Genomic DNA, 25,640 nt, shown 5'->3' on the forward strand with positions numbered 1-25,640 from the left:
TGGTCAGCCTTCAATGTGGAGAGAAGATCAGAATATAACAACACAGCTATCAGGGCATGAGGAGGAGGCAGGAGGAAACAGCTTGGCTCGGAAACATGTTCACTACGAGGCAGTGTGAATGCGCTGGTGTCTTTTAAGGTGACTACTCACAGTAAAAGTTTTCCCACATTGTTCACACCAGTACGGCTTCTCTCCAGTGTGAATGCGCTGATGGGTCTTAAGGTTACTACTATGAGAAAAAGTATTCCCACATTGCTCACAGCTGTACGGCTTCTCTCCAGTGTGAATGCGTTGATGTACTTTTAGGTCACTCTGTCGTCTGAAAGTTGCCCCACATTGATCACAGCTGTACGGCTTCACTCCAGTGTGAATGAGTTGATGTAATTTTAGGTTGCTCTGGTTTGTGAAAGCTGCCCCACATTGATCACAGCTGTGAAGATTCTGTCCAGTGTGAAGGCGTTGATGTTTTTTTAAGTCACTCTGTCGTGTGAAAGCTGTCCCACATTGATTACAGCTGTACGGCTTCTCTCCAGTGTGAATGCCTTGATGTCTTTTTAGGTCACTCTGTTGTGTGAAAGCTGCCCCACATTGATTACAGCTGTGAAGATTCTGTCCAGTATGAATGCTTTGATGGTTTTTTAGGTTACTCTTTCGTGTGAAAGCTGCCCCACATTGATCACAGCTGTGTAGATTCTCTCCAGTGTGAACTCTCTGATGAATCTTTAAATATCCAGATGTTGTGAAGGATTTGTCACAGTCTTGACAGTGGTGACGTTTGGGTACCTCTCCTCTCTGTTTCTATAGCAACAGACAAACAGAGCGTTCGTGAACAACCTTCTTTAAACCCTAGACTTGCTCTCACTCACAATTTTAACTCTTCATACAACAATTTATGACAAAATGAAGGAAAATACGGGCCGGTTGCAGACATGTTATTACGGAAGCAAATGTCCTCTTCATAACCTTTATAAGTTCCGAAATATTCTAAATATTTCAGGCAAGTTGTAATGAAATCAGGGATGAAAGTGAAAAAAAGTCTTTTGACTGAACTTTTTTTTGTCATATGGATGATAGGATGAAACAAAAAAAGAACCTGTGTATTATGGAGGTGTCACATTTAGTTCCACTTGCCAATTTTAACCGACGAGCTAACGTTAGCTTGTTAGTAGTACGGCGCGAGACGTTTTGTTTTCTGTCCTGACAACTGATTGATCTGCTCCCGAGCTTGGCTGTTTAGGGCCAGAGCTTTCTCACCATGTCCACAAATTTAAGATAAAACACCATGTTGCGCCGTTATTATTGCCATGGCGCATACGTCATGTGTTTTTTAATCAAACAGGCTAAGGAGACAAGCGTGTAGCTAGGCTACAGCTTTGCGAAACTCATGGTTGATGCATCTTCTTGAGCTCTCACTGACTGAGGCATAGAAGTTCTCAAAAACACTCTTAGGTCTGTAAACATTAAACATCACAACATTCATATTCTTTCAATGAATCTAATATTTGTAATTGCCTTACAAAAAGAAAAAGTGATAAAGCCCCCCCCATTTTTTTCTCATTGGAGCAGTCAAAAAGATATGGCATTTCTAAAGTCAAATTGACGGAAATCCGTCATAGCGACGGAGAACTTTAATCCCTGTGAAACAATTGTAACGCTGTAATGAAACAGCGTAATGAATGCATCAGCAACCTAAAAATATACATTTACTGACCACTGCTCTGAAACCGTCATGATCATACCATTCAAAGAGTTAGGCTACTAATCATATGCTCAAACTAACAGTTGTAGCTTACTCTTTGCCTTAAAAGGTAAGCAGAAGATAATGTTACTCAGGAAATTTACCATGAAGATCAATTACAACCACTTATCTACAATGCTAGAATATGATGCGGAGCCCACATCCCTCTCTCTGACTGTCTCTCCCTCTCTCTCTCGTATGGGTTAAAATATACATTTCCTAAGTAAAATTAACTCCCACGACTCGAGACTAACATTTTTCACTAGGAGCACAATGGCCTTCGACTGAAAATTTTAGGGGCGTGAACAGAAAATTTAGGGGCACACACCGTAAATCAACATGCTAACCAAATTTTCACATTTCTACTGATTTCCATTGTATTACTCATAAATACGTTGATAATAGATAGAATTACAATGTGTTGTTTCAAACAACATTCAAACTTTTTTAGTGTATACATAGAAGGCAAACCAACAGCACCATCGCTGTCGTGACAGACATGACAAATAATACAAAAATATACTATACATTCAGAATAAAAAAAATGCTTCGTAACAAAGTGTTTAGTAACCTTTCGGTCATTTCACAGTTAAAAACAATTTACATTACAAACATTAGGGCCACTGGCCAATAACATTCCACTAGAACAAGTAGGCCTAAACAACTTGTGCCTTTACTCCCTCCCCCTTAGAGCAGATCCTCCTGTGTTCCACTAGTCATTTCAGCAGACAACGTTAAAGCGCAGACATGGATATCACATATCGCCCTAGGTTGGATCAGGGAAAATCCGATACGTGAATAACGCTGGTATCGGTCCCAATACCGATACTGGATTGGATTGGCCCCATCCCTAATAATAATAAATTTTATTTTTGGGCGCCATTCATAGCACTCAAGGACACCTTAAAGTTAAAATAAGCAAAAATACATTTAAAAAGGCAAATATAATTAAGTTAAAACAAACATTTAAAAGATTGAGATAGAAAATTAAAATAAAGCAATCTATCCATTATTTTGATGGAGCGTAAAGTCATGTGGGGTAAGCCTTTTGGAAAAGGTGGGTTTTGAGGGAGGTTTTAAAGGTGGGTATAGACTCTATGGTACGTATGGATAGTGGGAAGGAGTTCCAAAGGCGAGGAGCAGAATGGCTGACAGTCGGGCAAAAGGAGTGGAAAGCAGTGAGGAAAAGGAGGATCGGAGAGTTTGATATGGTGCGTAGGGCTGAAGGAGTTCAGAAAGGTATGGAGGAGCGAGATTATGGAGGGCTTTGAAGGTGAGAAGAAGAATCTTAAAGTCAATATGGTATTTGGACAGGGAGCCAGTTACATTAGGAGGGAGTTATACTGTACTGACAATAATCAATACGCGAAGTGACAAAAGCGTGGATGAGAGTAGGAGTATTATTGGGTGTAAGTGAAGGACAAAGGTGGTGTAATTGAAAGTAAGCAGACCGGGTGAGATTATTGATGTGTTATTTGATGTGTATTAAAAAAATAAAAAAAATATTTTATCGAGGATGACACAAAGGCTCTTGATGTGAGTGGAAGAGGGGACTTTGAAATTGTTGATGAAGAGAGAGAAACTGCGACATTTTGCTAGACTAGATTTGGAACCAGAGGAAGTTATGAGTGAACCAGGTTTTAACTTTGTCTAAACAGTCAGACAGGGAAGACAGAGGGAGCATGGAAGTGGGTTTGGTGGACAAGTAGAGCTGGGCATCATCCACGTAGCAGTGAAATTGAATATTATATTTCCTGAAAATAAAACATAGAGGAAGTAAGTAAATTATAAAAAGAAGGGGACCCAGGACTGAGCCCTGGGGAACACCACTGGTAACTGGAGAGGGTTGTGATTGAACATTTTGAAGATGTACGAACTGAGTGCAGCCAGAGAGGTAAGATGTGAACCATTTGAGTGATGTATTGATGACATCAATGGAGGCTAGACGGTCCAAGAAGATATTGTGAGAGATGGTATCAAAGGCAGCAGTCAAATCAAGGAGGATGAGTGTAGTGAAAAAACCTGAGTCAGAAGCCATCTGTAGGTCATTGGTGACCTTGACTACCTGTTTCTGTGCTATGGAGAGGGTGAAAACCAGATTGAAACTGTTCATAGAGGTTATTGTTGATGAGATGATTATGGACCTGTGCAGCAACAGTTTGTTCTAGGATTTTCGAGATAAATGGCAGGTTGGAGATTGGTCTATAATTATTTGGGTCATTGGGATTTGCACCAAGTTTCTTAAGTACAGGGGTGATGGCAGCCGTTTCGATAGAGGAGAGAAAATGAGCAGAAATAAGAGGAGTGGATGATGTTAGTTGGAGGAGAGGGAGAGTAGACCGGTTTTGACTAGGGGGTGGGCAGGGGGTCAATCTGGCAGGTGGATGATTGATTTTCAGGTCAAGATCAGCTATTTTATTGGCAGATGGGAGTTGAAAACTAGATAATAAAGAAGACGGGGGGCAGAGGTAGGCAAATGAAGTGCACTGGCATCCGTATTATGTGAAGAGGGCAGCTGTTGGTGAATGTTTTAAATTTTAGTTTTGAAAAATGACAAATCTATTACATTGAGAAATTGAATGCAGGTGGGGTGGGAGAGTATTCGGAAGTTGTGTGATTGTATTAATTGTGGAAAACACTGCCAGAGTGTTCCCTTCGTCAGATGATATTAGAGGAGTGTAGTATTTAGATTTTACTATAGAGAGGGAATCCTTATAGTGCAGCATATGGTTGTCATACATTTCCTTATGTACAACTAGTCTGCTTTTTTTGTAGAGACGATACCCGATACCGTTGCTGAATTAATAATAAACTGTATACCTTCCACCTTATACCTTCCTAACTAAACATTACTTTCCTAACTAAGACAAAATAACAGATGTAATGTATTGATTTCTTATTTATTTGTTATTTAAAAAACAATTGTGCATTCAAATTGAAAATATAATGTAAACAAACTTATGATAATGGGCCTTAAATAATGGGCCACCTTTATATAGGTTTATAATGGCTTATTCTACTGTCAGGAGTACATAGAATATCACAAAAACATGTTAATGTCATCATGTTTACTGAAAACTTTCATTAAGGGTTTGCTTGGCTCCACGACATTATACAATAACTTTGTATGAAGGAGAATCCATGAAACAGTTACAGAAGCTAAACTATTTTTATTGTGCAAACTGCAAAGTAGTAAAATAAACTCAAATCGAATGAATAGCCTACACATACAAACAACTTTAACACTGTTTCCCTTTCAAAACTAAATAGTTGTAAGCTAGTACTGCATAACCACTACCTTGGCCACAGGTAAGTTAGGTTGTAGTGTGGTTGTAGTGGGTGACTGAACGGAGCTCCGCTGTCAGCCTCCTTTGCGTTTGAATAACGTTAGTAGGTTGGCGGACGTATTTCAGCGAGGCGAGACATCTTAAATCCAGAGTTTTAATCATTGCTCTGAACCCGTCTTTCTCAACGGTCTGTAGCAAGACCGGAGGTGGATTGCGTTCATAATGTTGCTCCGCTGCATGCTTGAAGTGACAGGTCTTTAACGTTAGCACAGTAACGTTAGCACGGCCGAGTAACGTTAGAGCGACGGGCAACAACAGTGGCTAAATTATGTCCAATTTGTTAGAAAGAAAAAACTTTGGAACAACAGACGGCTCCTCTCTTGAGCACACGTTGTTCTGGTGTATCTCCGGTCTTTCTTCATCCTCTAGCTAACTTTCTTCTCGGTTCTTGTGCAGTAGCGACCCTTGGCTAGCAAGGCTAGCAGTTGTAATGTTACCCAGCATGTCATTCGGCGGTGTAGCTACATTTGTAAATATAAAATTATTAGTGTTAGAAACTGTTGGTCTCAAATTGTTATATGCTTTTGTGTTTTATCCTTTTAAGAGAGTTAGTTGTGGGTTATTAATTGTTGTGTTATAAAGTTACTACCATGAGTGAGAAGGGTACGCAGTTAACAGGGGTCCCGGAGCAGCGACGGAGTGTAAAAAAAACAAAAAACTGCTATTTTTGCAATATCAGGGCCGATATCCGATCCTAATATCGGATCGGTGCACCCCTAACTGACGTAGAGCCGGTGTGTACCATGGAGCAGAATACGTAAAATAAACGCTCCGGGTTTTCAGAGGAGCAAGAGTGTCCAAGAGGTTGTGAAGTCCATCATTGTACTGTGCAACCAGGTCGTCAGCGTTGGCTGATTTTTCTATGAGGAGATAGTTAATTCCAACAGAGAGAGCAGGTAGATCAATGTTCTTGATGTTTCGAAATGAAATGGAGCGAGGTGGATTTGTTTTAGATGGTAATAAATTGACATTAAAAGAAATTAACTTATGGTCAGAGATGGGCAAACCAGATGCAGTACAATTGAAAAGGGTTAACCCAGAGCAACAGATGAGGTCCAGGATGTGCCCTTTGTTGTTTGTGGGAAAGTCAATGTGCTGTTGTAATCCAAAACTGTCGAGTACTGAGGAAAAGTCCCTTGTGAGTGTTGCTAGTATTGCCAATATGAATATTAAAATCACCCAAAATGATGACATTAAGTAACATGGAGCAGACGGACGTAGGGCTGAAACGATTCCTCGAATAACTCGAATAATTTCATTACAAAAAAATCCTCGATACAAAATGATTTGCCTCGAAGCTTCGTTAAATCAATGTTACCAACGTTGTATGCTGACGGACGGTGTTTCCACACGGAGCATTATTACTGTCGCACACCAGCTGCTCAGTCTGCTGGCAACACAGAACGCCAGAACGTAAATAGTGAGGGGCTAAGAGACAGAAAGTGTCCAAAGTTTGGAATCAGTTCAAACATAACTAAAACGAAAACTAAACAAAAACAAAAAAATGTCTACTGCAAAACCAAACTAGCTTACCACAATAATAGCACAACTTCAATGCCTCAGCATCTCAAGAGAAAACATTGAGTCTAACTTAATCATCCATTCCACAAAGCGGACCGACAAAAGTTAATCACAGAGTTGTATGGACGATGAAACTACACCAAACACAACAACTACCAAAATCAAAGACAAGAAAATACGTAGTGGTGACCACAATTTGATCTAAAGAGCTTGTTGACTATCCCTTCGGAAAAACAGCTGATTGTTGTGCACCACTCTCTCTTACTCTCTCTCTTTACGGAGAAACAGCTGATGTTGATCAGCTGTTTCACGATCTACATGCATAAGTGTAACAGAGCTGTGTGACAATGTAATGAAATATATAAATTAAAATAGGTTGAGTATAAGTAATACATACATATAGGCCTATATACAGAGTCAGGTTGAAACTTATAGTTCTGAAAGTTAAGTTGCACAACTTAATGTAATGTTTATGTATGTTTAATGTATGCCTTAGACTGAGGTTGATGTAATTTCAGAAAATGGTTTCTTTAACATTTTTACAATGTAATATGGCATTTAAATGCACTTAATGTTTAGTTTTTTTGAGAGATGATTGTAAGCAATGTAGGCAATAAAAATGTAGCCTTTTCTGAAAATTTAACCAAACTTTTACTGTTTTTCCATAAAAAACAATCGATAGCTGCAGCCCTAAACGGATGTTTAAAAGAATCAGTTAAAAAAGTATTATTGTTGGACTTGGGTGGGCGATAGATGATGGCTAATACAGTAGGGACTGGCCCACTAATCTGTAGGACTATGGATTCAAATGAGTTGGACGGAGGGACGGTAACAGTGGACACTCACCACATCTCTGTAACAAACCTCCAGTGTACACATCCATTCCACGGAGCGAGCCAGACACAAGGTAGATAACGTCTGCTGCTCTCGTCCACTGCAGCATGCTACTCTGCTAATAGCCATGTTTTACACAACTAGCCTGCAGCATGCTACTCTGCTAATAGCCATGTTTTACACAACTAGCCTGCCGCATGCTACTCTGCTAACAGCGATGTTTTACCAACAAGCTAAAATGAAAGCTGTCGGTTTGTAGTCTGTTTATTAGTTTGCTTCTAATCTTTGGAGATGTAGCTGCTGCCGGAGACAAACCGGCTCCTCCCCCCAGCATGGCTACTTAATATGCACGTGAATGACGTCATCATGCATTCTTTATTCTTTCTCCTCACCATAGATATATCTATGCTCCTCACTGTGTATTAGGCTTCTGGAAATGTGTCCCCCAGAACAGTGTAGTTGAATAGCCCTGCTGTAAGCTGTGTACAGTCACATTTACCCTCTGGTCAGTGAACAGCTCTTTTGCGTATCCCGTGCAAAGAGCCAGAGGAAAGAAGGAGAATGGGGTGAAAAATATTAACATTTGGGCCACCAAAAATGTACTATTGTAATGTATTTCTTTTTAAAAAGGGTCTTGGAATTTGGCATTAAAAAATGTTGCTTTTTCTAAAAAAGGAAACCAGTCTTTTGTATATATACAAGAGACAGGTTTCCTTTTTTTTTAGTAAACAGCAATAATAAATATTTACTATTGCTGTTTACTAAAGTATTTCTTAGTAAGTATTTCTTATCCGATTACTCGATTAATTGATGGAATAATTGGCAGAATATTCGATTACTAAAATAATTGATAGCTGCAGCCCTATTGAACTTTAACTTATCATTGCACTTACAATAACAAGTGTAGCTGTCCTCAATTTAGGTCATCGTGATTTGGCCATCACTGCAGCAGCGTTAGCAGGTAGGCTACTTCCACAATGCGTATTCATGACTCAACCAGCTCCTTCTTGTCAGTTATTGGCTGGAACACTGTTTGTTATGGTTCCTGGGGCAGGTTGGCGCAGTTGGTTTTTGTTGCCGTTTGTGGAGCCTGGGTTGTCTACAGAGACTGTTTTTTTACAGTGTGTTCAGGGGACTTTTCTTTTCATAGTTTGTTCTGCTCTCTCTAAAAAGGTAAGGTAACGTTATTAATACCCAAAGGTAGATTTGGCTTACAGTAAACATAACATAATATAAATGAATTTAATTTATAAACGACAGCAAAAGAAAAAATATATATCAAAGGTCGTCTAAATATAGATTCATTTTCAGCATTTTACTTTATTTTTTCACCAGACTCCATTTAAATAAAACAGAAATGTTATGATTATTAAACACACTTATTTCAAAGTGGACAGAAACTAAATAAAACTACCAAAAGCCCTCTTGGTTCATCTTTCCACTGTTCCAACAATCACCACTCTGGTTTGGTCGAAATAAACCCTTAATTCACCTATTTACATGTGGAGATATGCTGGCTCTATACACGCTAAAAGTCCTGATTATTTACATGGAGTCTGGTGGAGATATGCTGGCTCTATACACGCTAAAAGTCCTGATTATTTACATGGAGTCTGGTGGAGATATGCTGGCTCTATACATGCTAAAAGTCCTGATTATTTACATGGACTCTGGTGGAGATATGCTGGCTCTATACATGCTAAAAGTCCTGATTATTTACATGGAGTCTGGTGGAGATATGCTGGCTCTATACATGCTAAAAGTCCTGATTATTTACATGGAGTCTGGTGGAGATATGCTGGCTCTATACATGCTAAAAGTCCTGATTATTTACATGGAGTCTGGTGGAGATATGCTGGCTCTATACATGCTAAAAGTCCTGATTATTTACATGGAGTCTGGTGGAGATATGCTGGCTCTATACACGCTAAAAATCCTGATTATTTACATGGAGTCTGGTGGAGATATGCTGGCTCTATACACGCTAAAAGTCCTGATTATTTACATGGAGTCTGGTGGAGATATGCTGGCTCTATACACGCTAAAAGTCCTGATTATTTACATGGAGTCTGGTGGAGTTTGGTGATGGTGATTTCGGGGCTGTTTCATGTTAAACTAAAAGGATCTTACTCTTTAACTAAAAGCTCCATCTCTGAAGGTAATGTTGTCAGACACTTAGAATAATAATCTGAGTCTGTCAGCGGCAACAACAGAACTTTTTAGTGGATGGAAACTTTACCTTTTAATTAGGAGTTTAAACAGAGACACAACAGGAAGAATTAATCCATCAAATCAAGTCACTAATAATCAGCATTTCTTGCTGCTCCACCATTCTTTAGTGTCCTCTGGAAACAGTTTACTTTCTATTGTCTGACTTTGTATGACATCATCAGAGTCTTAAATTTCAGTCTGAACACACCTCAACAGATTTAAAACCACATTTAGTCACAGAAAATACAAACAGGGAATATGAAATGTCAGACAAAGATTATTAAATGAAAAGTCCACACTTCTCTCTCTCTGGGCCCGTTCACACTCTGGGCCTAATTTACTAACACTAGCCCAGTTTGCGCTGCCTCTGTTTATGGGAGTTCAGTAATAGAGCACGCTATGCTTCCACATTTTGCGTAGTATTTATCAACCCTGACATCCATCAGCCAATCAGCGTCTTTCTCCGCCCACTATACCGTAGATTGCGCTGTAACAAAGCGATACTTGTGCTATGATATGGCTGAGTGCAGACTACCATATTCCCACTGCTGATGCTATGACTGTTTGAAATGATCCTGATGCCAATATTTGTAATGTAGCGAGGAGTTTAACAACTGCTGGAATGGGATGTGAACGCTGAGTGGGAGATTCAATTTCATCTTTGATTTCTTCCAGTAACTAATATTGCATGGCTGCTCGATCTGTAACCCTAAATGATGTTGTGTTCACTGACAAAGTGTGATTCTTGTGTTAAAAATATGTTCAGCCTCGCCTATGTCTTCGTCTTGCTCAAATTACTGTTGCCATTTCACCAGCGGCATAAAGGTCTACGAGGAAACTCGATTGCGGCTGGTTTAGACCTGCTTTTAAGAGGCGGAGAATTTCCCCCGCAGAATAGAGACGCGCTCTTACTGACAGTCTTTGTCAATACCGCGGGATATATAATATATATAGATATATATACTTTGCGCTTATCCTCCCACCTTTTTGGGTGGAACTCCCACTTTCCCCACAACCCTCCCACGAACGCATATTGAAAGCGCAACTTGTCTCTTCTCTCTCATGTGGCAGACAATCTGTTTTTTCATTCAGAACTGTGCTGCCCGAACTCTGATGAAAACTCGCAATTACGACCACATCACTCCCATTTCTTCAGAACCTTCATTGGCTCCCCATAACCTCAAGAATTCAACACAAGATTGCCCCCATCACCCACCATTGCATCTACAACAACACCCCGCAATATCTCAAAGACCTCATTATCCCTCACTCCTCTACCCGTAACCTCCGGTCCCAAAGCACTAAACTGCTCTTTAGCTGTTTTTTATGAGTATTTTACATATGTATTTTATCGCTTGTATTTTTTGTTGTTGTTTTGTTTTCTGTTTTTAATGCATTTAATGCATGTGGTTTCTGTAGCACTTTCAGATTCTTTTATGAAAAGTGCTTTACAAATAAAATGTATTACAATTTTACCCAAGTGCCCCTGTTTGTAAATAGTCCGCATCGCTTCACGTCCGTCTTTATGACCAATTAGCTCCTGGAAACAGGCGCAAGCGGCTTGATAAATCTAGCCCTAAGGTTGATATCTAAAGTAAAGAGGAGATCCATGGAGCATCCAATGACTAAACTAATCCAAACACTTGGAGTCAAAGTGATCTCACCTTTTGTGGAGAACTCATTCTTGTTCTTCAGGGGGAACTAATTCCAGACGGACGTCCTGAAGTCAGAAGGGTCTCGTCCCACAGATGAGCTGTGAAGACAACAACCAGAGACACACCATGAGACAGGAGACACTCCACACTAGAACATCACTATACTCATATACTATCTGCTGATCTACACACAGAGACACACCATGAGACAGGAGACAGGAGACACTAGAACATCACTATACTCATATACTATCTGCTGATCAACACACAGAGACACACCATGAGACAGGAGACACTCCACACTAGAACATCACTATACTCATATACTATCTGCTGATCCACACACAGAGACAGGAGGATTTTCAAAGCAGATTTAAATTATATTGTAACAATTTAACAATTCACCCTTATGAAATCCAATCGCTGTAATCCAATTAATGACACACCAAAAAAAAAAAAAAAAAAGACTAATCCACAGCGATCAGTAGATCATGAAAAGGGTCATGGTGCATCCATTAAGGCCGATACAGACGCCACCTTCACCATGCCAGATGTAATTATTCCACTATTTTTTAATGTGTATGTATAAACAACATATACACACACACATAATATATATATATATATATATATATACACACACACACACACACACACACACACACATATATATATATATATATATATATATATATATATATATATATATATATATATATACACACACACACACACACACATACATTATATATATATATATATATACACACATACATACACACAAGTCAAAAGTTTGGGGTCACTTAGAAATGTCCATTATAGACAGAATCCCAGCTGAGATCAGTTACATTGTTACTTTAACCAGGGCAGCAGTTTTCAGATTACATTATGAATTTACATAATTGTAAAAGGGTTCTCCAATGTTTTCTCAGTTAGCCTTTTAAAATGATATCAGATGAGTAAACAGAATGGGCCTTTGGGACATTGGAGGAATGGTGGCTGATGATGGGTAATGTAGATATTACATTAAAGATCAGTCACGTCTTTCTACAACAGTCAAGAACTCTTTTACAATTATGTAAATTCATAATGTAATCTGAAAACTGCTGCCCTGGTTAAAGAAACAATGTACAGTAACTGATCTCATTTACACAATACAACCTGTTACATAAACATAAATGTTCTAAACTTTGGTCAATATGGACATGCTGTTCGTTTGTGTAGGAGCCAAAAAAGCAGTGTTGGTAGGATGATGAAGATGTATTTCTAGATATTAGAGATGATTAGTTGTTGTAAAGAGAGGCCGCATGTCGCCTGGAAGAACAAAAGGAGAAGGTGATGGCGCTTCCCTACCTGGAGGCTGTCCTAAACCTTCAGTCCCCGTCCTTTCCTGTCTTATTAATATTCCTCTAGTCCGGAAGTGTCCACAGATGGAAAGAATTCATCCAGGTTAGGAATATTGTCCTGTAGAGTCCATGCTAACTGTCTGCTAACTTCATGTGCCGACCTCGTTCCGTCTCCTCGCCCTGCACCGTGTTCCCGGGTACGTTTGTTTTCTTCACGTTGCTGCCTACACAAAGAAACTATCCCCGCCTTTTTCTGTTTAGTTTTCACCCCGGGACAGCCCCCGACGTCCAGCAAGCCCACTGTGGAGCGCCAATACGCTGCGTCATCTCTCTGAGCAGCCATCTTAGAAACAGCTCTCATTGGCTATCAACACGTCAATCATGGCAGCTGTAGCCAATAACGTTCCCTTTCCAACGGTAAGGCAAGGCAAGGCAAGGCAGCTTTATTTGTATAGCACATTTCAGCAACAAGGCAATTCAAAGTGCTTTACATGAAACATGGAACATTAAAAACAGTTAGAAAACAATTAAAAACAATTTCAAAGCATTAAAACAATTAACAATTTAAGATCATTAAAAGACAAGAATAAAATGTACAGTGCAGTATAAGAATTTTAAAGAAAGAGCAGTTAAAAATAGGTTATTTAAAGAAAGACAACATTAAAAATATAGGTCTTTAGCTTAGATTTAAAAGAACTGAGAGTTGCAGGGGACCTGCAGTTTTCTGGGAGTTTGTTCCAGATATGTGGAGCATAAAAACTGAACGCTGCTTCCCCCTGTTTAGTTCTGACTCTGGGGACAACAAGTAGACCTGTCCCAGACCACCTGAGAGGTCTGGATGGTTCATAGTGTAGTAGCAGATCAGAAATGTATTTTGGCCCTAAACCGTTTAGTGATTTGTAAACCAGCAAAAGTATTTTAAAATCAATTCTTTGAGGCACTGGAAGCCAGTGTAGAGACTTCAATACTGGAGTGATGTAATCCACTTTCTTGGTTTTAGTGAGGACTCGAGCAGAAGCGTTATGAATCAGCTGCAGCTGTCTGATTGATTTTTTAGGGAGATTTGTAAAGACACCGTTACAGTAGTCAAGTCTACTGAAGATAAAAGTATAGACAAGTTTTTCCAGATCCTGCTGAGACATAAGTCCTTTAACCCTTGATATATTGTTAAGGTGATAATAGGCTGGTTTTGTAATTGTCTTAATGTGACTTTTAAAATTCAGGTCTGAGTCCATGACTACCCAAAGATTTCTGGCTTTGTCTGTTGTTTTTAACATTGTCGTTTGAAGCTGAGCGCTGACTTTCAATCGTTCCTCTTTTGCTCCAAAAACAACCACCTCAGTTTTTTCTTCATTTAATTTAAGAAAGTTATGGCACATCCAGTCGTGAATTTGTTCAATGCACATATTCAGTTGTTGTATTGGGCTATAATTCCCTGGCGATAAGGTTATGTAAATTTGTGTGTCATCCGCATAACTATGGTAACTTATTTTGTTGTTTTCCATAATCTGAGCCAGTGGAAGCATGTAGATGTTGAACAGAAGAGGCCCCAGAACTGAGCCTTGGGGAACTCCGCATGTCATATTTGTATGCTCAGATGTATAATTACCTATAGACACAAAGTAGTCCCTATTCTTTAAATAGGATTCAAACCACTTTAGTACTGAGCCAGAAAGACCAACCCAGTTTTCCAATCGGTCAAGTAATATGTTGTGGTCGACTGTATCAAATGCAGTACTGAGATCAATTAATACTAAGACTGAAATTTTGCCACTATCTCTGTTTAAGTGGATTTCATTAAATACTTTAACAAGAGCCGTCTCGGTGCTGTGGTGTGGTCGAAAACCTGACTGGAAGGCATCAAAACTGTTGTTTAGCGATAAGAAAAGGTTGAGTTGTTGAAAAACCGCTTTTTCTATGATTTTACTTAAAAATGGAAGGTTTGATATTGGCCTATAGTTGCTCATTAGTGACGTTTCTAGATTGTTCTTTTTTAGGAGTGGCTTGATGACTGCAGTTTTCAGGGCCTGTGGAAAGATACCTGAGAGCAGAGATGTATTTACAATATTTAGAAGATCAGAAGCCAAACAATTCAAAACACTTGTGAAAACACCCGTTGGTAGAATATCAAGGCAACAGGAGGAGGTTTTCAGATGTTGTATAATGTTCTCCAGGTTTTTTAGGTTGATCGTATGAAATTGTGTCATGTTTGATTTTGTCACTCCGTGAACCATCACCTTATCGTGGTGGAGAGGTTTGTGTGTCTCTGTGAACCTGAGGGCTGTGTTGTCTGGCGCTTTGTGCTCCTGGTAGGGTCTCCCAAGGCAAAGTGGTCTCAGGTGAGGGGCCAGACAAAGAATGGTTCAAAAACCCTATGAGTGATCGAGGTAGAGATGGAGTGACCCTGCCCGGAGGAAGCCCGGGGCCCCCGTCTGGAGCCAGGCCCAGACAGTGGGCTCGTCGGCCGGTGTGGGGATACTCACAAGCCCCCGGCTGAGCTCCGCTACGTTGGAGTTTACCCCGGTGGACGAGAGGGTCGCCTCCCTACGCCTGCGGGTTGAGGGGGAGAAAACTCTGACTGTTGTTTGTGCATATGCACCAAACAGGAGTTTGGAGTATTCGGCCTTCTTGGAGATCTTGAGTGGAGTCCTGCATGGGACGCCAGTGTGAGGGACTCCATTGTTCTGCTGGGGGACTTCAACGCACACGTGGGCAATGATGGAGACACCTGGAGAGGCGTGATTGGGAGGAACGGCCTCCCTGATCTAAACCAGAGTGGTTGTTTGTTGTTGGACTTCTGTGCTAGCCATGGATTGTCTATAACGAACACCATGTTCGAATATAGGGATGCTCATAAGTGTACCTGGTACCAGAGCACCCTAGGCCGAAGGTCAATGATCGATTTTGTAATCGTTTCATCTGATCTGAGGCCGTATGTTTTGGACACTCGGGTGAAGAGAGGGGCAGAGCTGTCAACCGATCACCATCTGGTGATGAGTTGGGTCAGGGGGTGGGGGAAGACTCTGGACAGACCTGGTAAGCCCAAACGTGTAGTGCGGGTAAATTGGGAACGTCTGGAGGAGGCCCCTGTCCGACAAACTTTCAACTCACACCTCCGGCGGAGCTTTTCGTGCATCCCTGTGGAGGCTGGGGGCATTGAACCCGAGTGGACAATGTTCAAAGTTTCCATTGCTGAAGCTGCGGCGAGGAGCTGTGGTCTTAGGGTCTTAGGTGCCTCAAGGGGCGGTAACCCACGAACACCGTGGTGGACACCGGTGATCAGGGAAGCCGTCCGACTGAAGGAGTCTTTCCGGGATATGTTATCTCGGAGGACTCCGGAGGCAGTTGCAGGGTACCGAAGGGCCTGAAGGGCTGCAGCCTCTGCCGTGAAAGAGGCAAAGCAGCGGGTGTTGGAGAAGTTTGGAGAAGACATGGAGAAGGACTTTTGGTCGGCACCAAAGTGCTTCTGGAAAACTGTTCGCCACCTCAGGAGGGGGAAGCGGAGAACCATCCAAGCTGTGTACAGTAAGGATGGGACACTGTTGACCTCAAATGAGGAGGTAATAGGGCGGTGGAAGGAGCACTTTGAGGAACTCCTGAATCCGACTAATACGCCCTCTATGTTAGAGGCAGAGCTGGAGGATGACGGGGGATTGTCGTTGAGTTCCCAAGCGGAAGTCACTGATATCTGATGTAGTCAAACAACTCCACAGTGGCAAAGCCCCGGGGATTGATGAGATCCGTCCAGAAATGCTCAAGGCTCTGGGTGTGGAGGGGCTGTCCTGGTTGACACGACTCTTCAACATTGCGTGGAAGTCTGGAACAGTGCCAAAGAAGTGGCAGACCGGGGTGGTGGTTCCCCTTTTTAAAAAGGGGGACCAGAGGGTGTGTGCCAATTACAGGGGTATCACACTTCTCAGCCTTCCTGGTAAATTCTACTCCAAGGTGCTGGAAAGGAAGGTTCGGCCGATAGTCGAACCTCGGGTTGAGGAGGAACAATGCGGATTCCGTCCTGGTCGTGGAACAACGGACCAGCTCTTCACTCTCGCAAGGATCCTGGAGGGAGCCTGGGAGTATGCCCAACCGGTCTACATGTGTTTTGTGGATTTGGAGAAGGCGTATGACCGGGTCCCCCGGGAGATACTGTGGGAGGTGCTGCGGGAGTATGGGGTGAGGGGGTCTCTACTCAGGGCCATCCAATCTCTGTACGACCAAAGCGAGAGCTGTGTCCGGGTTCTCGGCAGTAAGTCAGACTCGTTTCAGGGGAGGGTTGGCCTCCGCCAGGGCTGCGCTTTGTCACCAATCCTGTTTGTAATATTTATGGACAGGATATCGAGGCGTAGTCGGGGTGGTGAGGGGCTGCAGTTCGGTGGGCTGGGGATCTCATCGCTGCTCTTTGCAGATGATGTGGTCCTGATGGCATCATCGGCCTGTGACCTTCAGCACTCACTGGATCGGTTCGCAGCCGAATGTGAAGCGGTTGGGATGAGGATCAGCACCTCTAAATTGGAGTCCATGGTTCTCAGCAGGAAACCGATGGAATGCCTTCTCCAGGTAGGGAATGAGTCCTTACCCCAAGTGAAGGAGTTCAAGTACCTTGGGGTTTTGTTCGCAAGGGAGGGGACAATGGAGCGGGAGATTGGTCGGAGAATCGGCGCAGCGGGTGCGGTATTACATTCAATCTATTGCACCGTTGTGACGAAAAGAGAGCTGAGCCAGAAGGCAAAGCTCTCGATCTACCGGTCAGTTTTCGTTCCTACCCTCACCTATGGTCATGAAGGCTGGGTCATGACCGAAAGAACGAGATCCAGGGTACAAGCGGCCGAAATGGGTTTCCTCAGGAGGGTGGCTGGCGTCTCCCTTAGAGATAGGGTGAGAAGCTCAGTCATCCGTGAGGAGCTCGGAGTAGAGCCGCTGCTCCTTTGCGTCGAAAGGAGCCAGTTGAGGTGGTTCGGGCATCTGGGCGCCTCCCTAGGGAGGTGTTCCAGGCACGTCCAGCTGGGAGGAGGCCTCGGGGAAGACCCAGGACTAGGTGGAGGGATTATATCTCCAACCTGGCCTGGGAACGCCTCGGGATCCCCCAGTCGGAGCTGGTTAATGTTGCTCGGGAAAGGGAAGTTCGGGGTCCCCTGCTGGAGCTGCTCCCCCCGCGACCCGACACCGGATAAGCGGACGAAGATGGATGGATGGATGGACACTGCGTATTACACTGTATACAAACCATATTTATCTTTCTATTTTTATATACAGTATGTATGTAGCGTCTCAGGACTGTGCACCTTACCCCTGTTTTTTCTTTTGCACTACTTATTTTATTCCATGTTTTTATATTTCTCTTACGTACATGTTGACACTGGAAGAGGAGTTGCTTCAATCTGGTTGTACATGTGTATAATAAAAATAAAAGGCTTTCTATTCTATGACTTTTTATAACTTTTTCTACATACTATGACTTTTTTTTGACATTTTATTGACATTTTTTATTCTTTTCAAAATCTTCGACATACTTTACCATGACTTTTTTTTTTTAACATACTATACTAGACTTTCAGAGAACCCTAAAATATTCCACTTTTGAATAATACATACTTGCTGTTATTTAACATTTTTACTAATTTAAACCATTCCAACTTTTCTCACTGCTTTACATTCTTCTTACACATTAAAGCCAGCAATCTAGTTCAGCTTTAGAAATTTAGCTTTTCAGCATTCACAAGCATTTTCTGCAGAATTTCAAATGTGAGACATACAGTTATAATAAACTGATCTTGAGATATTTTGTGATTTTTCCCTTCCTGTCCAATGAAAACCATGTATCTCCAGATGTGTGCTGATGTTGAATGTTTGTGATAAACTGAAGGATTATATGGAGTCATAAGAGTGTCATAAAGAATAATACTCCTGTAAAAAAGTAAGAAACTTAATGTGAAAGTTCAATTCTATTCAGTTTATTTAAGAAGAGGACAGACCAAATTAATAAAACAAAATGATTATACATGTGTTAAAAATGACAGAATTAGCCAAAAGCTTGCAAACTTCCCCCCGAATACAACCAGCTGGTCTAACCACAATTAAAGAAACTGTTCAGTAACACACATAACAAACTTCATATTCAGCATCTTACTGAGGTATTACTAATTACTGAAATAAAACATATGTAAAACATATTTTCCATCTGTGAAATGTTATTCCATATTGCTTAATTTAGCATTTCTTTTACATGAACATCCAAAAATCTTTTTCTATCAGTTTTTAAGATCAGCTGTCTGTCTCAAGATGGCGGCAGCACAGACGCAGTTTAAACGGGGACAAAAACCTGCTCTCAAGCCGGACAGTTTCAGCTGAAACCAGCAGCCTTCAGTCTGAACAGGAAGTGACAGAAACACTGTGGTCCGTTTCTGATTTAATAAAATGTTATCAGACCCATATATATCAGCTCCTACACAGTCTCCAGTTGTTCTTATTATGACAGAGTAGCTGTCAGAATGCTCTACATGTGATCTGTTGCTGATTTTAATTACCAACAGACTGTAGATGATCTGTAATCTGATCAGATTTAGTCTCTCTGACTTCTAAACATCACTATCAGCCTCACTACATGTGTTCTGTACACAATAAGCCTTTAAATCAGACACATAGCAGATAAAATCCCTCCAAATCAAAATCAATAAAACAGTTTATATAAAACCTCATCATGTTGAGTCGATTCTGAACCAATCAGCTGTTAGATCAGCTGAGAGGCCGGTGTTTCCCAGCATGCCCCTGGGTCCACCTGGGTCTTGCAGTCGGTGGAGAGCAACTGCGGCGTCTGGCTCTTAAAACTGCGGCCGCCTTGATCTCGTGAGATTAACCCGTCCACGTGTGCATGATGTCAGAGAAAGTCGGGATCAAGTCGGACATAAATCTACCCAGCATGCATTGGGCGGTGATTGCCGGTGATCAATTCTGCGCAGATCTGGCTCATCTCCAACGAGCCTATTAACTGTTCAAGTCATTTTTTAAGCAGCAGCAGCAGACATGTTGTGATTAAAGCTTTCTAGTTATGAAGATTTGCTTCTTTTCTTCATCTTAAAGGACAATAAACTAAATATTTCAGTAATTTGACATCACCTTAGAAAACAGTGATGGGATTTTTTAATTAATAACAAATACTACTTCGTTGCAACCTTAGTTAAATAGTGTTAGCAGTTGAACCCTGAACTCACCATATTTTATCACAGGAAAAAAAGCTAATTTTGAGTGAAATGAATCCCTTCAAAAGGGAGGGAGTGTAATATGTAGTCATAGCCAGGATAACATCCTTGCTGTTGAGAAGATAAAGTTACTGCTGGTCAGCCTTCAATGTGGAGAGAAGATCAGAATATAACAACACAGCTATCAGGGCATGAGGAGGAGGCAGGAGGAAACAGCTTGGCTCGGAAACATGTTCACTACGAGGCAGTGTGAATGCGCTGGTGTCTTTTAAGGTTACTAATGTGAGAAAAAGTTTTCCCACATTGATCACACCAGTACGGCTTCTCTCCAGTGTGAACACGTCGGTGGCTTTCTAGGCTACCGCTCAGAGAAAAGATTTTACCACATAAATCACAGCTGTAAGGTTTACCTCCAGTGTGAATGTGTTGATGTTTTTTAAGGTTACTACTCTGAGAAAAAGTTTTCCCACATTGTTCACACCAGTACGGCTTCTCTCCAGTGTGAACACGTTGGTGGTTTTCAAGGTTACTACTCCTAGTAAACGTTTTCCCACATTGATCACAGCTGTACGGCTTCTCTCCAGTATGAATGCGTTGATGTGTTTTTAGGGTAATGTGTTGTGTGAAAGCTGCCCCACATTGATCACAGCTGTACGGCTTCTCTCCAGTGTGAATGCGTTGATGTGTTTTTAGGGTACTCTGTAGTGTGAAAGCTGCCCCACATTGATCACAGCTGTACGGCTTCTCTCCAGTGTGAACTCTCTGATGAATCTTTAAATATCCAGATGTTGTGAAGGATTTGTCACAGTGTTGACAGTGGTGATGTTTGGGTCCCTCTCCTCCTCTCCGTTTCTATAGCAACAGACAGAGAGAGAGAGTTAGTGAAGTAAGGGTTGACGCCCGATGCTGTGTGTCGGAGGGTTCACGCCTCGCCGTCGTCCATTAATACCTGACCATGGACACCTCGAAGAGCATTAACCCGCTTATACCATGGTCACTTGCCAAATAACATATTTTTAAATTTTAATTAGTTTTACAATTGAAATATAAAGTTTTTATACTGCTGGATACGCGGGTTCTAGGGACACCTAAACTGTAGCCCCGCCTTAGCTCTGAGGAAGCTAGCTGAGCTCCTCCACCGACATGCAGCTTTTTGTCAGGTAGACTGTCCAGTGAGTGAGTCAGAGATAGCAGCACTAAAGGACGAGTATGGCGAGTGGTTGCGACCCTCAAGAGTTCCCCGCCGGCCTCTTTAAGATCGCAAGTTTGGCAAAACTTTGAGACCGTTTGGCTGCAGCCTGGAGCCTCCCGTGTCAGGTCCGTGTCAGGTCCTCTTGTCTAATAATGTCCCCACCTCGAAAACTTTGACTTCGGTTCAGTTCCTGTAGTAGGCTACAGGCGAGAGCGTGGTGGATGAGACGAGGACTGTGTGTCACCGTTGTTCAGCAGTTGTCGGGTATGTGAGTGGAAATACATCTAACATGCTAACACATATCCGACACCATCACCCAGATGTGCCAATCACTGGAACAAGACAAAAACAACTGTCCAACTTCTCCTCCCTACAGTGCTAAACCAGCCTTTAGATACAAATAATTAAAGTTAAATTAAAGGAAGAAGAGCTTGGATGTTAAACAAGAGCAAAAGCAAATACAGGTTAGTCTCTCATACACTATGTCTTTTTGCACTTGCTCGGTTTACTTTAAGTTTTATTTTTGGATTTGTCCTGAAGGTGACTTTATTTTGTGGTTGGATTGATCGCCAACATCTGGCTTCAGGTTGCAATACACATTCATTTTACTTGAACAGCGCAGTGTTAAACTACTTTAATAAATAGAGATTTGAACCGTATTGAAATTTGTTTTGTGTAAATTGTTAATAATTGAGCAATGGGGAAAATAATCGCTAATTGAAAAATGTAACGTTAGACTAGTTGTGTAAATCTCTTAGTGAAGAATTTTTCACAGTGGAGGAGGATGTTCATCTCTTTCTGACCCAGTTGGTGGTCACTGAGCCTGTCTCTCTCTCTGACCTGTCTGTCTGACCCAGTTGGTGGTCAATGAGCCTGTATTTAGTCAGGATCTCTTCTTCATATCTCTGAGAGTGTGAAGATAACAATAACAATTGAGTCTACTTTGTTTGCTTTCTCCAATGTTCTAAATGTTGGTCTATTGAATGATTCATAAGAAGCTCATCCCTGTGTATCACCAGATGCCAACGCATGCCTCAACTAGGTTATATGGGCCCGATGTCCAAAAACAGTGTTTGTGGGGAAAAGCAGGAGATGGAGGAGGGCCCTACATATGGTGCAGGCATGGATATGTAGACTGTAAACTAACTTGGGGGAACTAGGATGTGTAATGGTTGTATTGGGCCAGTTTGAAGTTTAGTTTAAGGCCATATTGACGTGTTGTTATGGATGTTATGATCAGTGTGGATGAAGCAATAATGAGTTTTGGATGTTAAACAGTTTGATAAATGGATCTTACTTGAACCTAAAGCATATTTTGTCTGTAATTCATGGCTTTCAATAGAAATTAGTGGAATTTTGCCATAAAAATCTTTAAAAGGTCACATGGCATGAACATGTCACTTTATGAGTTGTTTTTTTTTACATTAATATGAGTTCCCCCAGCCTGCCTATGGTCCCCCAGTGGCTAGAAATGGTGATAGGTGTAAACCGAGCCCTGGGTATCCTGCTCTGCCTTTGAGAAAATGAAAGCTCAGATGGACCAATCAGGAATCTTCTCCTTATGAGGTCATAAGGGGAAGGTTACCTCCCCTTTCTCTGCTTTGCCCACCCAGAGAATTTGGCCCACCCATGAGAGAGAGAGAGAGACATCATGGCTTTCAAACGAGCAAAGTGGCAGTTGGTCAAGACCACACCCCCACCCTCCACCTTGCCCCCCCCCCCCCTCTCCTCCTCAATAGCATTTAAAGCTACAGACACAGAAAAAAGAAACCCAAAGATGGACAATACTGAAGACCCATGTGAGCATCACTTTAAAGATGTGGGCAGAAACAAGGTGGGAGAGCAAGATCAAGAGCATCGAGCCCATGAGGTACCAGGGAGCTGCTGTAGGAGAGGCTTTAAAGGAGGATTCCAGCTTATTTTTACGTTAATCTTGATCACTATAGCTACACGAGTACTTTGGATAGAAAAAACCCCAACCTGAATCAGAGCAGGCAACACGGAGAAGCTGCAGCTACGTGTCCAAGCGTCCCCTGAGCTAACACGGCAGTTGTTGGGGCAAGTTTTAGAGTTCCTTTGTGCCTCTTAACAGACACTAAATGCAATTAATATGTCTGTGCCATATGAACAGGGCCTTTAAGCGCAAGCTTATCTGTCCTCTCTGCATATTGACAGACAGCAGAGGTCCCACACACGGAGTAAACTACGTTGGCTCTGTAGTTTTGTTGTCACAGCGATGCTGATAAAGGGGTTTCAAGTGGTCACAATGTATATTACAGACATTTTATGAACAAAAAAACAATAACTCAATCGGCTCCTACAACTTCCTTTCTCCACATTTGATCTCTAACAACAGAATGAAGGGATGACTCACGGAGCCTGGTTGCTTTAGAGTGGTTGTTGTGTCCTGAACACTGACCTGAACATGGCTGCTATCAGAGTCCCAGTCTGCTGCTGGTCTTCTGGGGACCTCGGTGCTCCGCTGCTCCTGGTTCTGGTTGTCCTCCTCCATTCCTCTCTGGTCCTGAGATCCAGCAGATCTCCACTGGGGCTGCTGGACTCACTCTGGATTCTGTTCAGGACAAATCAAAGCCCCCAGAGATATTCAGGAGCTGCTGTCTCCTCTCGTTTTCCTCCCATCCACACACAACTAAAACAACAGGCTGACAACTCAAAGCAGAGGCTGGAAAACTGGTCCATCTCCTTCCTAGCTACAACATGAACTCAGAGTAGTTTGGAGAAAACAGCATTATATTCAACTGGGAATAAATCTAAAAAGGTAAAAACAAACACTACCATAACACTGGAATAGGCAGCATGTTGAAGGTAACACAATCAGCATTCACTTTAAACATCTGTTTACCGTAACCATAATCACACACACACACTTTCCAAACCAAGCGTATGGAGGGAATTAGCCGCTGGGAGCTGATCAATAAGCAGATAGATCCGGTTAACAAGTTCCAAGCTCCTGAGCCTCTCCACAGCTCGGTAATAATCATCAGTGTTCAGCTCCGGTCTGTTTGTTTGGATCAGAGGGAAAGTCGGCCACACTTCTGCTCTCAGAAAGAATGAAGCTCCACTACATTTAGAACGGCTTGGCTTTCTCCCATTTTAGAACAAGGTCAACAATGGGAGCAGCTGACAGACACACACATACTAATACTTTCTACAGACACACACATACTAATACTTTCTACAGACACACACATACTAATACTTTCTACAGACACACACATACTAATACTTTCTACAGACACACACATACTAATACTTTCTACAGACACACACATACTAATACTTTCTACAGACACACACATACTAATACTTTCTACAGACACACACATACTAATACTTTGTCTTTGTTAGAGAGAGAGAGAGAGAGAGAGAACATCAAACAAAGGAACGTTTCCCTCCAAAACAAACGGGGGTCGAATGGGAAGCTAACTTCAGCGTCGTTGATGCAACAACACATGAATATGAACTACTAGCTAGCCTGCTACATTACATTACATTACATGTCATTTAGCTGACGCTTTTATCCAAAGAGACTTCCAGTTAAGTGCTTTCAACCCTGGAGGTGTAAACTCCAGACAACAAGTAGTAAGAGCAAGTCCATTAGCTTTAAATAAGCTAAACTACAAAGAGCCATATGAAAGAGCTAGCTAGCTTCTGCTCAGCTCCGTTAGCATTAAGCAGCCGAATGGGAAGCTAACGCATGCGCAGCTCTGTCTTCTCTTGTCTCTGAGTGCCGTGTAAAAGAGCAGTTCTTAAAGTGTTTAGCTGAGTGTGTGCGGGTTTACCTGGAGCTCTGTCTTCTTCAAACTCACTAATAACAAACAGCACAGCTATCCCGCCGCCAGCCACACATCCCAGTCAAACAACGAGACTTCCGCTTCTTCTTCTTCTTCTTCTTCTTCTTCTTCTTCTTCTTCTTCTTCTTCTTCTTGTCAGATTACTTCTTCTGTAGTATACCGCCACCACCTGTACAGGTGTGTGTACTACCATGAACTTCATAGAGTCTAGGCTTGTATTAATTCAAAACAAACAAATAAACACTTATATTCTTTTGATTATAACAGTATTTTTAAAATAAATAAATAAAGCTTTAAGTGTCATACCCTTTTCTTCAAGTATATAATGTATTGAGTTCTCTCCTTCCATTTCCTGCCAGTTTATTCTACTATCATTATATTTTTCACATGCAGAAAGTACATGTTCCACATCTACTTTGTATTTGCATTCTATGTATAATCCATTACCATGTCCTACTATGTGTAAGGTAGCATTCAGTCCTGTGTGACCTAATCTAAGTCTGGTATATAGACCACTGAAATGGAGCTTTCAGCATGAGCCTGTCTCTCTCAGCCCCTACCACCATTATATCTCTGTCTGTCTGCTGTACAGCTGACTGTCTTACAGGCTATATCAGCCCTCCTACACTATCTGGACTCTGGTCATAACATCTACATCTTATAACTTATTATTCCCTGTTATATATTCTTAAAGTATATTATTTTTTTCTTTCATTTGTCAAGCAATTTTATTATGTTTACATTCTTGTCTTTTCATAGTCATAGTTAATATTTAATAATAAGCTATT

At 41.6% G+C, this 25,640-nt stretch overlaps 3 protein-coding genes across 5 annotated transcripts in view; all 3 read right to left on the minus strand.

Annotated features, from left to right (window-relative positions):
* Positions 1–23,538, minus strand: LOC114574102 (zinc finger protein 239-like). Of its 3 annotated transcripts, none has more exons than XM_028606425.1 (3): positions 23,457–23,538; positions 11,316–11,404; positions 1–798 (listed from the first exon to the last, which is right to left on the minus strand). In XM_028606425.1, the coding sequence occupies exons 2-3, from the start codon at positions 11,331–11,333 to the stop codon at positions 103–105; spliced, it is 714 nt and encodes a 237-aa protein (XP_028462226.1). In that variant the 5' UTR covers positions 11,334–11,404; positions 23,457–23,538; the 3' UTR covers positions 1–102. The 3 variants fall into 3 exon arrangements, with proteins under 3 accessions (XP_028462226.1, XP_028462227.1, XP_028462224.1); XM_028606426.1 differs by lacking the exon at positions 23,457–23,538 and adding an exon at positions 12,660–12,927 and having other exon boundaries at positions 1–792; XM_028606423.1 differs by lacking the exon at positions 23,457–23,538 and adding an exon at positions 12,660–12,927.
* Positions 1–25,640, minus strand: part of LOC114574039 (uncharacterized) — an 80,857-nt gene that overhangs the window by 26,427 nt on the left and 28,790 nt on the right. The window lies entirely within an intron of this gene.
* Positions 19,981–24,957, minus strand: LOC114574103 (zinc finger protein 239-like). The gene is made up of 3 exons (XM_028606427.1): positions 24,841–24,957; positions 23,457–23,609; positions 19,981–20,697 (listed from the first exon to the last, which is right to left on the minus strand). The coding sequence occupies exons 2-3, from the start codon at positions 23,547–23,549 to the stop codon at positions 20,083–20,085; spliced, it is 708 nt and encodes a 235-aa protein (XP_028462228.1). The 5' UTR covers positions 23,550–23,609; positions 24,841–24,957; the 3' UTR covers positions 19,981–20,082.

This window comes from Perca flavescens, chromosome 19, assembly GCF_004354835.1.
Source record: "Perca flavescens isolate YP-PL-M2 chromosome 19, PFLA_1.0, whole genome shotgun sequence".
Classification (NCBI taxonomy): domain Eukaryota; kingdom Metazoa; phylum Chordata; class Actinopteri; order Perciformes; family Percidae; genus Perca; species Perca flavescens.